The 12,380-nt window shown below is 34.4% G+C and overlaps 1 protein-coding gene across 2 annotated transcripts in view; it reads right to left on the minus strand.

Moving 5' to 3' along the window:
- PCCA (propionyl-CoA carboxylase subunit alpha) overlaps window positions 1–12,380 on the minus strand; it is a 364,494-nt gene that overhangs the window by 203,392 nt on the left and 148,722 nt on the right. The window contains exon 13 of one of the 2 annotated variants that reach the window (XM_045567353.1): window positions 6,514–6,549. The exons of the other annotated variant lie outside the window; for it this stretch is intronic. Coding sequence (XP_045423309.1) covers window positions 6,514–6,549 — 36 coding nt within the window. The remainder of the gene's footprint in view (window positions 1–6,513; window positions 6,550–12,380) is intronic. 2 annotated transcript variants of the gene reach the window in all.

The raw sequence follows: 12,380 nt of genomic DNA on the forward strand, positions 1-12,380 counted from the left end.
GAAATTAGAACATTGTATTTGTTCAATTACAGTCTTATGGACCAGATGTTGGGTAGCAAAAATTCTTAAATTATTTATTTATTTATTTTTACAAGATGGTGTCTCGTTCTGTTGTCTAGGCTGGAGGGCAGTGGTACAATCATAGCTGACTGCAGCCTCAAGCTCTTGGGCTCAAGCAATGATACTCCTGCCTCAGCCTCCCAAGTAGCTGGGACTACAGGTACATGCCACTTCACCTGGCTTGTTCTTAATTATTAAATTAATGAAAGAGCAAAGGGCAAAAATCAAGTTGCTATGACTTTCTAAAATGCTTCTGAAATATAAAGGTTCCATATGATACAGAATTGTCTCGGATGAGATTCAAGAGTGGCTGGCCTTCATAACAACAATTCTACTGTACTTTTCTTTCCACAGCAAAAGTAGATTCCTCCTTCACAATATCAGCAACTAACTAAGGTCTAACAAAACTGGAACAATTCATCTTTCTGTTCTCAAAAACATGGATAGCCAACTGACCATGGTTGGGCATTTAATTATTTACTTTTCAAGATTTTATTTGAGAATTTTCTAACTCCTGTAGTCTTTGAAGACCATATAGAAGCTGCTTTTCCAAAAACCTAACATCTAAAAATAACCTAGAATTTAGAAATTAATAATTACACACAGACACACAGGCTAGAATTTGGAAAGGTGTAGTCAGGATCCTAAAATTAATCTTAGCACAAAAATCTAAGCAGATATAGCTTATCAATGTAGCAAACACTTTTATCTATCAGTTTCATTTTTAGAAGATTTCCATCTCCATGTTCTTCCCAGACTCTTATATAAACATCCTTAGAAGAGACAGTTATTACTTAACTTGTAAGTAATGCCATCTTTGACTACTGACAGGCTTTACTAGTAATAACAATAGTAATAGTAAAAATGTTAACCAAGTTTAACAAACATAACATGCAAAAATATTCTTACAGTTAGAGGAAGAAATGAGTGCTTGGTATAAATCAGGTACTATTTTGAGCATTTTAAATATATTAACTCATTTAATGCTCACAATCCTATAAGGCAAGTGCTATAATTACTGTCATTTTACAAACGAGGAAACTGAAGTTAAGGAACTTGCTTAAAGTCATACGAGGAAGGAATGGAACCAGGATTTACTTGCACTAAGTGAAAATAGTGGATGTTTGCAATTAACAAAAACAATGATTAAATAAGTTCCCTATCAGTCACCTATAGTTGTTCTAAACCATTTTAGGGTTCAGAACCTGAATTTCTCCCTAGAAAACCATGCATCCAATTTCAGTGCATCCACAGACTCCCCTAAAGATCACCAGAGAGATCCAGATAGCCCCAGGTTAGCTATTCCTGCTCTGGTATGCTATCAAAACCAGCCTTGTTCATGACCACTCCACTCCAAACTCTATGCTCTTTATCTCCCCAAAGCTGCTGAGCAGCTAAGGACACAGGAAACACCAAGATCTGAGGGAAGATGAGGGCCAAGAACTGAGAACGGACTCCTCTCCCTTGCTGACTGAACCTGGAAACTAGCACCAGAGAACTCTAGGGAAGAATGTGAAAGGAACAGAATGTGAAAGGAGACAGTTGGGCTTGCAAAGATCTAGGGACCTTGAGGAGAAAGTCAATGACGTCTCCAGAAGGGTCCACAGTCTCTTTGCCAAGGAATCTAAGTAGTCAGTAAAGGTTAGCTGAATTCTGTCCTTGATATGATGAAAATGCTAGGAGATATGCTCTTCCAGGCCTCCAGAGTAGATACAGTTGTATCTTCAACCACTTGAAGGACTACTGCCACTTAGAATATTACAACAAGCAGAACTCAGTACTGATAACCCCAAATCAATCACAGGACAACCATGGTAGGGAGTTTACCAGCCAACCAAAGAACAAGCATTCAGAACAATGATTATATAGGCCAAGTGAAACAGAGCCACTGAAAGGCAGGGGAGAAAAACCAATTTTATCCAAAGGCGGGGGGGGGGGGGGGGACTTAAAAAACTTAAGAGTAGCAATGAACATGCATGCATGCAAGCACAAACACACACACACCTCCACAGCTGTCCCTTGGTATCCCCAGAAGATTGGTTCCAGGACCCCCAAGGATGCTCAAGTTCCTGATATAAAATGACCATAGTATTTACATATAACCTATGCACATACTTTAATCACCTCTAGATTACTTATACTTCTTAATACAATGTACATGCTATGTAAATAGTTGTTTTTAATTTGTATTATTTTTTAGTACTGAATTTTTTTTAAGAGATGGGGTCCTGGCTGGACTTGAACTCCTGGGTTGAAGTGATCCTCCCATCTCAACCTCCTGAGTAGTTGGGACTACAGGCACATGGCATCAGGTGAATTTTCATTTTTTATTGTTTTCTAAATATTTTCAATCTGTAGTTGATTGAATCTGCAGATGTAGAACCCCCAGATACAGAGGGCCGCCTGAACATATGATTAGATTTTCTGAGATAAAATAATGTGATTTCTCAATTACACAATTCAGTCGCAACCCAAATTAGTAACCTGGAAGATCAACCTAAATAATATCAAGAAATAGGATCTATATAAAATGAGAGCTATCATGAAAGAAATGTATCCCGTATACCTAACCTGCAAAAAACAGGAGTTCTAGAAGGAGAAAACTAACTGATGAGGAAAGGAAATAGCTAAATAACAGAAGAAACTTCCTCTGAAACGAAGAAATACTTAACTCTGCACACTGAAAGAGGACACGGAGTAAAAGGTGGGGTTGATGGATACAAACACATAGGCATACGCTGGTTGGAAAAAAAAATCCCCAAATTACAATGATTAAAAGAAAATTGGGCCAGCTTTCAGACAGCAAGAATACATTACCTACAATGGAGAAGAAATCAGAATGACATCAGACTTAACAGTAGAAGCTAGAACACAGTAGAAATTCATAAACTCCTGAAAGACAAGAACTGGAATCCAAGAATCTTATACTCAATCAAAATATCATTTCCTTTTCAGGGCTACATTTGAGAATGTGGCATTTCAGATCATATATTCCACATATTCCAGCTGAGGAAATTTCATGAAATAATGCTCTGAACAAACAAATGAACTAGAGCAGAAGTCTCAAAGAAGAAGAAAAATGAAGAAAATATAGCAAATAATGAGAGATGTGTCTGGGTTATACATAGCTAAAAAAAAAGGACTTTGGAAAGAGAAGAGGTAAATGACAAGAGAAAGTAAAAAACAGCTTAGAAGTACTAAAATATCTTAGTAAATTTTAAATGTTGGAAAGTTGAGGGAACTAGTTATATTATCTTTAGAAATAGAGAAAACGTCTGAATAGAAAGATAAATAAAATTTTAAAAGACAGAATTTCCAATTTATCAATGGAGAACAACAGGAATAATTAGCAATTTAATTCAAGTAATAAACAGAAGGAAAGGAAAGAAAAAGCAAAAAAATGGAAAACAACAGAAAAAATCTTTTAAAACATATGATGAAATAAATAAAATCAAATCTTTAAAAAGAAAGGACTGAATTTTCACACTAAAAGAAAGAGTGTCAGATTGTTTTTTTTAAAAATTGTTTCTAAACTAAAAAAATAAAATAAGTGATAAAGGCACTTTAAAGGAACAGACAAAAACAAAAAGAAGGTGATGCAACATGATATGAGTCTATGAGTCAATGTGAGATTTAAGATGAAAACAGTTAAACAAGATAAAGATATTATATAAAGATAAAAGGCATATAATTCATGTAGAATAGTCACAAACCTACACATACCAAATTATATTATAGATAAATATACAAAAATATACATTAATATTAGAAATGCAAGGAAAACTTAAAGATGTATACTGAAGTAATAATATGAATTATATAATGTCTGGTATTTATGTTAAAATACTCCAGACAAGAGAGGAAAAAATGAAGAAAAGAAGACACACGTGTGAAAGTAAATATGAAGCTAGGTTACAGATTCACGGGACTTTGCCATACTACTCTTGCTATTCTTAAGTACTTTTGTATGTACGAAAACTGGAGGAAAAGAAAGTAAGACAGGCACATGGAGGCGGGAGGAAAAGAAGAAAGGAGTGAGGGGAAGAAAAGAAAAAGGAAAAGGAAAGGAAAGGAAAAAGAAGAAAGATGGAAAGAACCAAAAAGAAATAAGGAAAGAAATGCCAAGATGTCTTAGATGTAAATATTTTTAGGGCAGTGAAAATACTCTGTATAATACTGTAATGGTGGATACATTTGTCAAAATTCATAGAATGTGTAACACAAAGAATGAACCCTAGTGTAAACTACAGACTTTAGTGAAAAACTATGTATCAATATTGGCTTATCAATTGTAACAAATAAACCACACTAATACAATGTTAAGTAGGAAAACAAGGCATGGGGGTGGGGGATGTGTAAGGAAGTATAGGGAACTCTGTTCTTACCACTCATTTTTCTGTAAAACCAATACTACCATAAAAAACAAAGTTAATTTTAAAAATTAAATGATGATGACAAACTTCATTTCTCTTTCTTAACCAAATAGATTTGATTTTTAAAAAGAAAGGGAAAAAGAAAAGATACAGGGGAATAAAACAATTAATAATCTTGACTTTTAATAGATGGCATTCCCTCATAAAATACTGAAGGTCTACCATAGAAAGATATTTTAAGTACTACAATTGTAAAAGATACTAATATCAAATGATTCACATCTGACTTCTAATTTTAAAGAACTGATAATGCTCATTATTAATTTAACTATACCCTAGGAAAAGAAATGATACTCCCATAATTAGTTTCAAAAAATACATACAACTATTACTCAAATCTGGTAAAGACAGTATTTTTAAAATGAAATAAAAATTCAATGTAAAATATTAGCACACAAAATCTAGCAAAACATCAAAAGGAAAAATCACTATCTCTAATTAAATATTTATTCTATGAACAAAAAGAAAATTACCAAAAGGGTCTAAATGTTAATAAATTAAAAGGTAAGGTAAAAGTCATTTTTCCTTATCAGCAGAAGTTGGTAGACAACTAGCAGTTTTAGCCACACGTAGTGACAAAGAGGAGATCTTTTCAAGGAAAGAGAAATTTTAAACAAAGAATTGAGAATCAGAATACATCTCAATATCAACAGTAGAAACTAAAAGCAAGCAACACAAGGTCTTCAGAATGCTCAAGAAAAAAATATGTCTAATCCAGAATTCTATATTCAGAATTTCAGAAGAAATTAGATTTTTTCTCCCTTAGCAGTACTGGCTGGGTTCCCTGCCCAAAGCTGCAGTTCCTCACTCACCCCACATACATCAGTTCAAAGAGCCTTGGCTCTCCCAGCCCTCTCTCCTCTCCTTTCCTTCATAGGTTTTGGTAGTTACTCAAGGGTTAATACTGGATCAATGATAACAAGTTAACTCAGCTCTATTTGGAAACCCCATAACTTTATAACCAGGTGAAATAGACTTCACATATAAGCATAACCTTACCACCAATCTAAGAATTCAAAGAACAGAGTACCCATGGGTACCTTTAAAAGATAAATTCTTGATTAAAAAAGAGAACCTACCCCCATAAAATGAATCAAAATAAAGAACTCACTAATCATGAAGCTGTGGTAAGATGCTGATAGTGACCATGAAAACAAGATTAAATACAAAAGTAAAATGAAACCCCTGGGACAGCCATGCCTACAGAAAAGAAAGTAAATGTCACAATCATGTAAACCTAATAAAAGTGCAAAAATGAAGAACAGGATTAAATGTAAGTATGCCAATTTCCATTACTTTTTGCAAAAAGGAAAGAATATAGTCTTTCAAATTGGAATATGAAGACAAATAATGGCAAAAATACGTTTTTTGTAATCATTTTCTTCTAAAGGACATATTTTAAGAATTAATATATCTGTAGAAAATTACAACTATTTATCTAGTAGTTCAGCAATTCCATCATTCTAATTTTTCTTCTGTTAAATATAAATAAACTAATCCAAAAAGCCAATTTTTCATATGGAAAAATCAGTAAGGAGAAAGGAATACTTCTACTAGATGCCATATTATAATATATAGATGTAATACCTAAAACAGGGTGGTACTAGCACATGAATAAGCAGAAAGATTTAAAAAAAAATAGTCAAGTAACAGATCTGCATACATACAAAAATTAAGTATATAATAAAGGTGACATTTCTAATTATTGCACAAAAGACTGATTATTCAATAATTGTTGGAACAGTCATTTAAAAGTAAATAAAATAAAATGAATTCCAAATGAAGCAAAGATTCTACTATGAAAGATGAAATAGGTACTGGAAGAAAACATAAAAGAAAAATCTTTGATCCATCATGGAGCAGGGAAAGCCTAACTATGTCACACCACTAGAAATCATAAAATAGAAGATTTAAAAATTAAACTGCATACCAATAAAAACTTTCTGCATAAGAAGGGAAAAACAATACACAAAGTCAAAATGACAGCCAACAGATAAGGGAAAATATCTATAAATCATACCTGTTTTGTTTTTATATCTGTGTTTATTTGTTGATCCTGCCAAGGGAAAAAAATGGTTTCTAGATCAAAGAACAGAACAACTGTTACTCACAGAGCATCTCAGCCTCACTCCCCACACCCCAATTCCCCATGGGGCAATGTGGTTACAGAGGGGTATGTACCACAGGAGAATACCCAGACTATTGAACTCAGAGCTTAAGTGAAAGTTGCTGCTGTATCTGCCCCACCTCAACTCTGGAGGGACAGAGGGAAGGAGAGAAAGAGGGAGCCAGTGGAAGGGGATAGAGGGAGACAGAGAGAGGGACAGGACCAGGGAGCTAGAAAGTGCAATGCAAACTTTGCTCTGTAATGTAAACAAATCCTCTAGGGGATAGAAGGAGAAGGTCTCTATTTTACCAACCTGGATTGTCAAAGATAAGACATTCTCTCCAGAGCATTCTACCTTTAGGGTTGCTAGCCCTTAATCCAGGTGCCAGGGTCTTTGCTCAGAAAGTCCCTGCCCCACAGAAATGTGAAAATATTCACAAAGCCATTGCTTCCTGACAGTATCACAAAGGGCTAATTTCCTAAAGTGACCCCATCTCCAAGTATTACTCAATTCTGAGTATTACCATTCAATCAAATAAGAAACTAAAATTATTCAAGCAAATTACATATACAGCAGTCCCCACTTATCTGCGGGGGATACATATTGCCATCAACTGGGACACGTTTCTGTTAATGTCTTCCAACCACAAATTTAATGTCTTTTCCATCTTAAGCATTTATCACAAACTGTGGCCATATTTTTGCAGTCTGAGTGCAACAGCAAAACTAGCATGAATTTATTTTTCCTTCTTCCCAATTTCCCAGATAGATTTGTTTTTACTGCAGAACTTAGCAACCTCCTAAGCACATGACCTTTTTGCTTTCCTTATTGAGAACTTTCACCTTTTCACTTAAAGGAAGCATTTTATGGCTTCTCTTTGGCGTATATGAATTGCCGGCATCACTACTATTGCATTTTGGGGCTATTACTAAGTAAAATAAGGATTCCTTGAACACAAGTGCTGCGATATAGCAACAGTCGATCTGATAACCTCTGATAACCAGAAAGGCTACTAAGTGACCCACTGGCCAGAGCATCTACAACAGGGACCTGCTGGGCAAATGGAGGACTCACATCCCAGGCTACATAAGTGGAGTGGTGTGAGATTTCATCACGCTACTCAGAACTGTGTGCAATTTAAAACATATGAATTATTTATTTATGGAATTTCCCATTTAATATTTTTGGACCGAGGTTGACTGCAGGCAACTTAAACCACAGAAAGCAAAACCATGGATAATGGGGGACTACTGTAATAAAATTCATTAAAATAGCATTTTAATAAAATCATATTTTTTATAGACCATTTCTAGCTAGCCACCTTTCAAGTGTGGAGAGAAGGTAAGGTGGTGAGAGAAATGAAGAGAGAGGGAAGACAGAGGTGTGTGGGCGGGTAGGTAGGCAGGTGAGTTTCTACCACAAAAGAGACAGACCATTCCAAGACATGGGAGTGATGTGACAGGAGGCACACAGAGGTCAAACTGAAAGGCACCTCAGGAAAAGAAAGGAGTCCCACCTAACTCACAGGGTAGAGACTGGCACTGTCAAGAAACAGACTCTGAGGGGAGATTAGGGACACAAAAAAACCTTGTATTGTGAGGCAAAAGCATTGGAATTTTATCTTTAAGCAAAAGAAAAACAGTGAGTTAAAAAAAATAAAGCAATAATATATAGGGCTAGCATAGATAATTCCGATACATATCTGACCAGACTGAGAACAAAACCAGTCAAGCGAACCAAGTATTTATGCACCAAACTTGGTGACTTTCTTAGTGTTATAGCTCTTTATGGGGAAACTGTATTGTTATGTCAAATTTCACACTTAAGGAACTATAGCAAGTGAAGATGCTACTCATATTTCTGTTACCAAAAAAAAACCATACAAGTTATGAAGCCAGAAAAAGTGACAGTTCAATCAGAAAATCTCAAGGGAGGAAAAAAAAAGGAACAAAGAAAATTATAGCCCTTCAGGCTCAAACTGAAACACTAATTAGACATAACATATATCTTAGGACATAAAGAATTTGGTGAATGTGCCTTAAGTATTATAATTTAAGGTTAGTAAAGAAATTTGTGCAGGAACTTGGATGGAACTGGAGAACATTAACCTAAGTGAAGTATCTCAGGAATGGAAAAACAAAGCCACATGTTCTCACTTAAGTGGGAGCTAAACAATGGGTACACATGGTCATAAAGTGGAGTAAAGGACATTGGAAACTAAGAAGGGGGGAGGGATAAAACTCACCTATTGGGTACTATTCTGGTGACAGGCACACTAAAAGCCCTGACTTCAGCATTATACAATTCATCCATGTAATGAGAACACTTGCACCCTCTTACAATTACAATACATTTGAAATAAAAATTATTTTTAAAAAAGAAATTTGAAAGGGGAAATCTACTATTAAAAGAATATTTGGATTGTTTAAGCATTATCAGAAAGAAATCTTTTAAATATGTAAGAATGGCTTTCTGAATTCTCATGAAGTCCAAGATTCTTTCATGCTCCCATTCAGTTATATCCCCTATCACACAGATGCATTCTAAAAATCAAAATTAATTTCTTCTGGTAACAGGATCACAGCCACTGGAAGTAAACGCAAGAGAGAAAAGAAATATTAAACACTAAATTGGAGGCAAATGTATCAAAGTGTGACAGTAAACAGCAAGGAATTAGGCACTATCAGATCTAGTATGATGAAATCTTTGTCAATTTGATTTTTGTTCTCCTGAAACTCATTTATAAGCATTTTTGAGGGCATAGAATATAATTTCTTAGTAAGCTATCCAACATACAAAACATAGGTACTCAGATGATTTTGACCAACAGAATTATTTGATATAAATATCAACTATTAGGTCTTATACCAAAAACGACCATGGGACAAATGTCAATGAACCTGAGGGCTGAGATAAGTCAGAAACAAATGGAAAAAGTAATACAAGAACACAGTAAAAGAACACACTAAAAAAGATACTGTTAATTTTATATAAATACTGATACCTTAATTAAACAATCATATATCTCTTGGGTCTGGAATTAAATATAAATGTTTTACAGTCACTTCAAATTGTCTTCAGAATAATATTATAAGATATTGTTTTCATCATGACATAATAAAGTCTCCACTTTAATAAAAAAACATTTCTCAGTTAATTATCTAATTAGATATACTAAGTTATAAAAACATATTTTTAATCAAAATCAAATTAATCTCCAAAAGCCAAAGTTCTCTCACTTCTACAGATATTCACAAGGTAGAATGCAGACTAAAAAGGTGATTTCAAACTGAGTTAATATCTATATAAATACTATAAATATTGATGATATTGTTCTAAAAATGCATCTAGACACATCATTTCCACCATACTGAATGAAAATCAACCCCATTATTTGATAGCTATACTTTACCATTACAATACATGAATGTTTTTAACTCTTTGTATATAATTTAGATAAAATATTAGAAATTTATTCATGTGAATATGGTGGACTGGTACTTGACCTTCCCTTCAAACTCCTTCTAGGGTGTTCTCTTAAACTGAAGAATATAGATGGTTAAAAACCCTATCCCAGAATCCCTTGCAGCTGAAGTTCTCCATGTGACTGGGTAAGGTTTTGGACATGTCAATCCAATGCACTGAGATTTGGAAGGAAAAAGTGAGGTGGCAGTGAGGCACACAACATCATTCCACTACCTCCTTAACAGCTTTTTGAGGGGGGTGTTGGGAGTCAGAGCACAGCTTTATTTAATCTATAGGCATAATATACCTCAATGGACATCAGATGGGGACTTATGCTCCCAGTTACTGGGGACTAGGTAACAGCTGGGTAGGTCAGAGTAGGAGGAGATCTTATTAAAAATATCAAAGAGTAAGAACATAGGAAGGAATTATCAGCCAAAATCCAAAAGATGAAAACACAGAGATGTAAACTCAACATTCAACACCATTTTTGTCCTAAAGGCATTTTCTATTCCAGGAAAAAAACAATTATAAATCTAAACTATATTTTTGGTGGCATCAAGAAATTAAAAGTACAACCAGAGAGAAGAGGCCACCAAAAGAAAGAACATTAGTAAACCATCCCCACTTTAATTGGAGGCCATTAAGGACTGTTGGCAACTTCAAGGTAAGAGTGAACTGGAATAAAACCAACCATTCTCTAGAACTGCAGTCAGGTCATGCACCCCTTTGAAAATCCAAGGAACCTCACACTTTCAGCTTAGATTGCCGTAGTCACAAAATACTACTGTCTACCGGCACGTGGCAGAAAAAAATTAAAAATCTCTATAAGAAGGAATCCATCATCCTAGGTTTCAATTTATTAGTAAAACAAAATTTAAAATAACCAATTTCTAAAATAACTGTATATGACAGAATACAGTCAATGGTAATAAGGTACACAAGGAACTATACATCACAACCAAGAAACAGCATAAAAAACAGATAATACAAATAGTCACAAGACGTCAGATATCAAAAATATCAGACAGACACTACAAAACAACTAAGCTAATTATGTTCAAAGAAATAAAAGCTAAAATTAAAGATGGAATAGGAGAAGAAAAAGGATAAAAAGCATTGAATCTTTTTTTTTTTTTTTTTTTTTTTGAGACAGGATCTCACTCTGTCACCTTGGCTAGGGTACAGTGGTGTCATCATACATAGCTCACTGCAATTTCCAACTCCTGGGCCCAAGCGATCCTCCTGCCTCAGCCTTCCGAGTATGTGGGATTACAGACATGTGCCACCATGCCCAGCTAATTTTTTTTTAAAAGAGAAGGTCTCACTCTGTTGCTCAGGCTGGTCTTGAACTCCTGGTCTCAAGGAATCCTCCCACCTCAACCTCCCAAAGTGCCAAGATTACAGGCATGAGCCACCTCGCCTGATCTGAATCAGTTTTAAAGGAACCAAATAGAAATTCCAGAACTGAAATATAAACAAATGAAATTAGGAATTTGATGGGTGATTAATTAATTAAATCAGCTCAAGAGAAAGTATGGAAGACAGGTCAGAAGAAATTATACAAAAAAGATGAAAAATATCAAAGAGTGGGTAAGAAACACAGGAGATATATTAAGAAGGTCTAAATTCAAGTTATGTATACATATATATATATATTTTTTTTTAAACTTGAAATCCACAAGGACAGTGAAGAGATCATGTCAGAAGTGTTAGTGGTAGAGAATTTTCAAAAACAAATATTGAAAGACATTAATCCACAGACAAAAAATTCAATGAATTTCAAGTATATATGTATACAAATCAGAGAAAAACAGAAGAAAATCTAAGAAAAATAGAAATTTATAAATTCTACCAAAAAAAAAAGTAATTATATCCAAATAAGCAGAAGATAGAATTAGAGTGGAAGTTTTACTAGAAATAGCCAGAGATAGGGACATAATATTTTCAATGAGTTGAAAACAATACTGGCCAAACTAAGACTCTATAAGAATAAAACTGCCTTTCATGAATGAAAGCAAAATAAAGTCACTGACTTGTCAACAAAAGGAGTCTGTAACAAGTGAATCTCTAAAATAAACTTATAGAAAAAAATTAAGAGAAAAGAAAACATTAATATGTGGGTACGATGAAATGAATTGTGACTATTTAAAACAATAAGAGAAATGGCCTGTGAAGGATAACTGCACATAAGTCAGGAGATGAGAAACAGAACTAAAATATTCTAAGCTCCCTGTACAGTCTGGTGGGTCAGGTGAAAAGATACTAATTGATACTAAATTTGATCGGTTAAGAATGTACGTTGTAATCTATA

The sequence above is a fragment of the Lemur catta genome, chromosome 13, assembly GCF_020740605.2.
Source record: "Lemur catta isolate mLemCat1 chromosome 13, mLemCat1.pri, whole genome shotgun sequence".
Lineage (NCBI taxonomy): Eukaryota > Metazoa > Chordata > Mammalia > Primates > Lemuridae > Lemur > Lemur catta.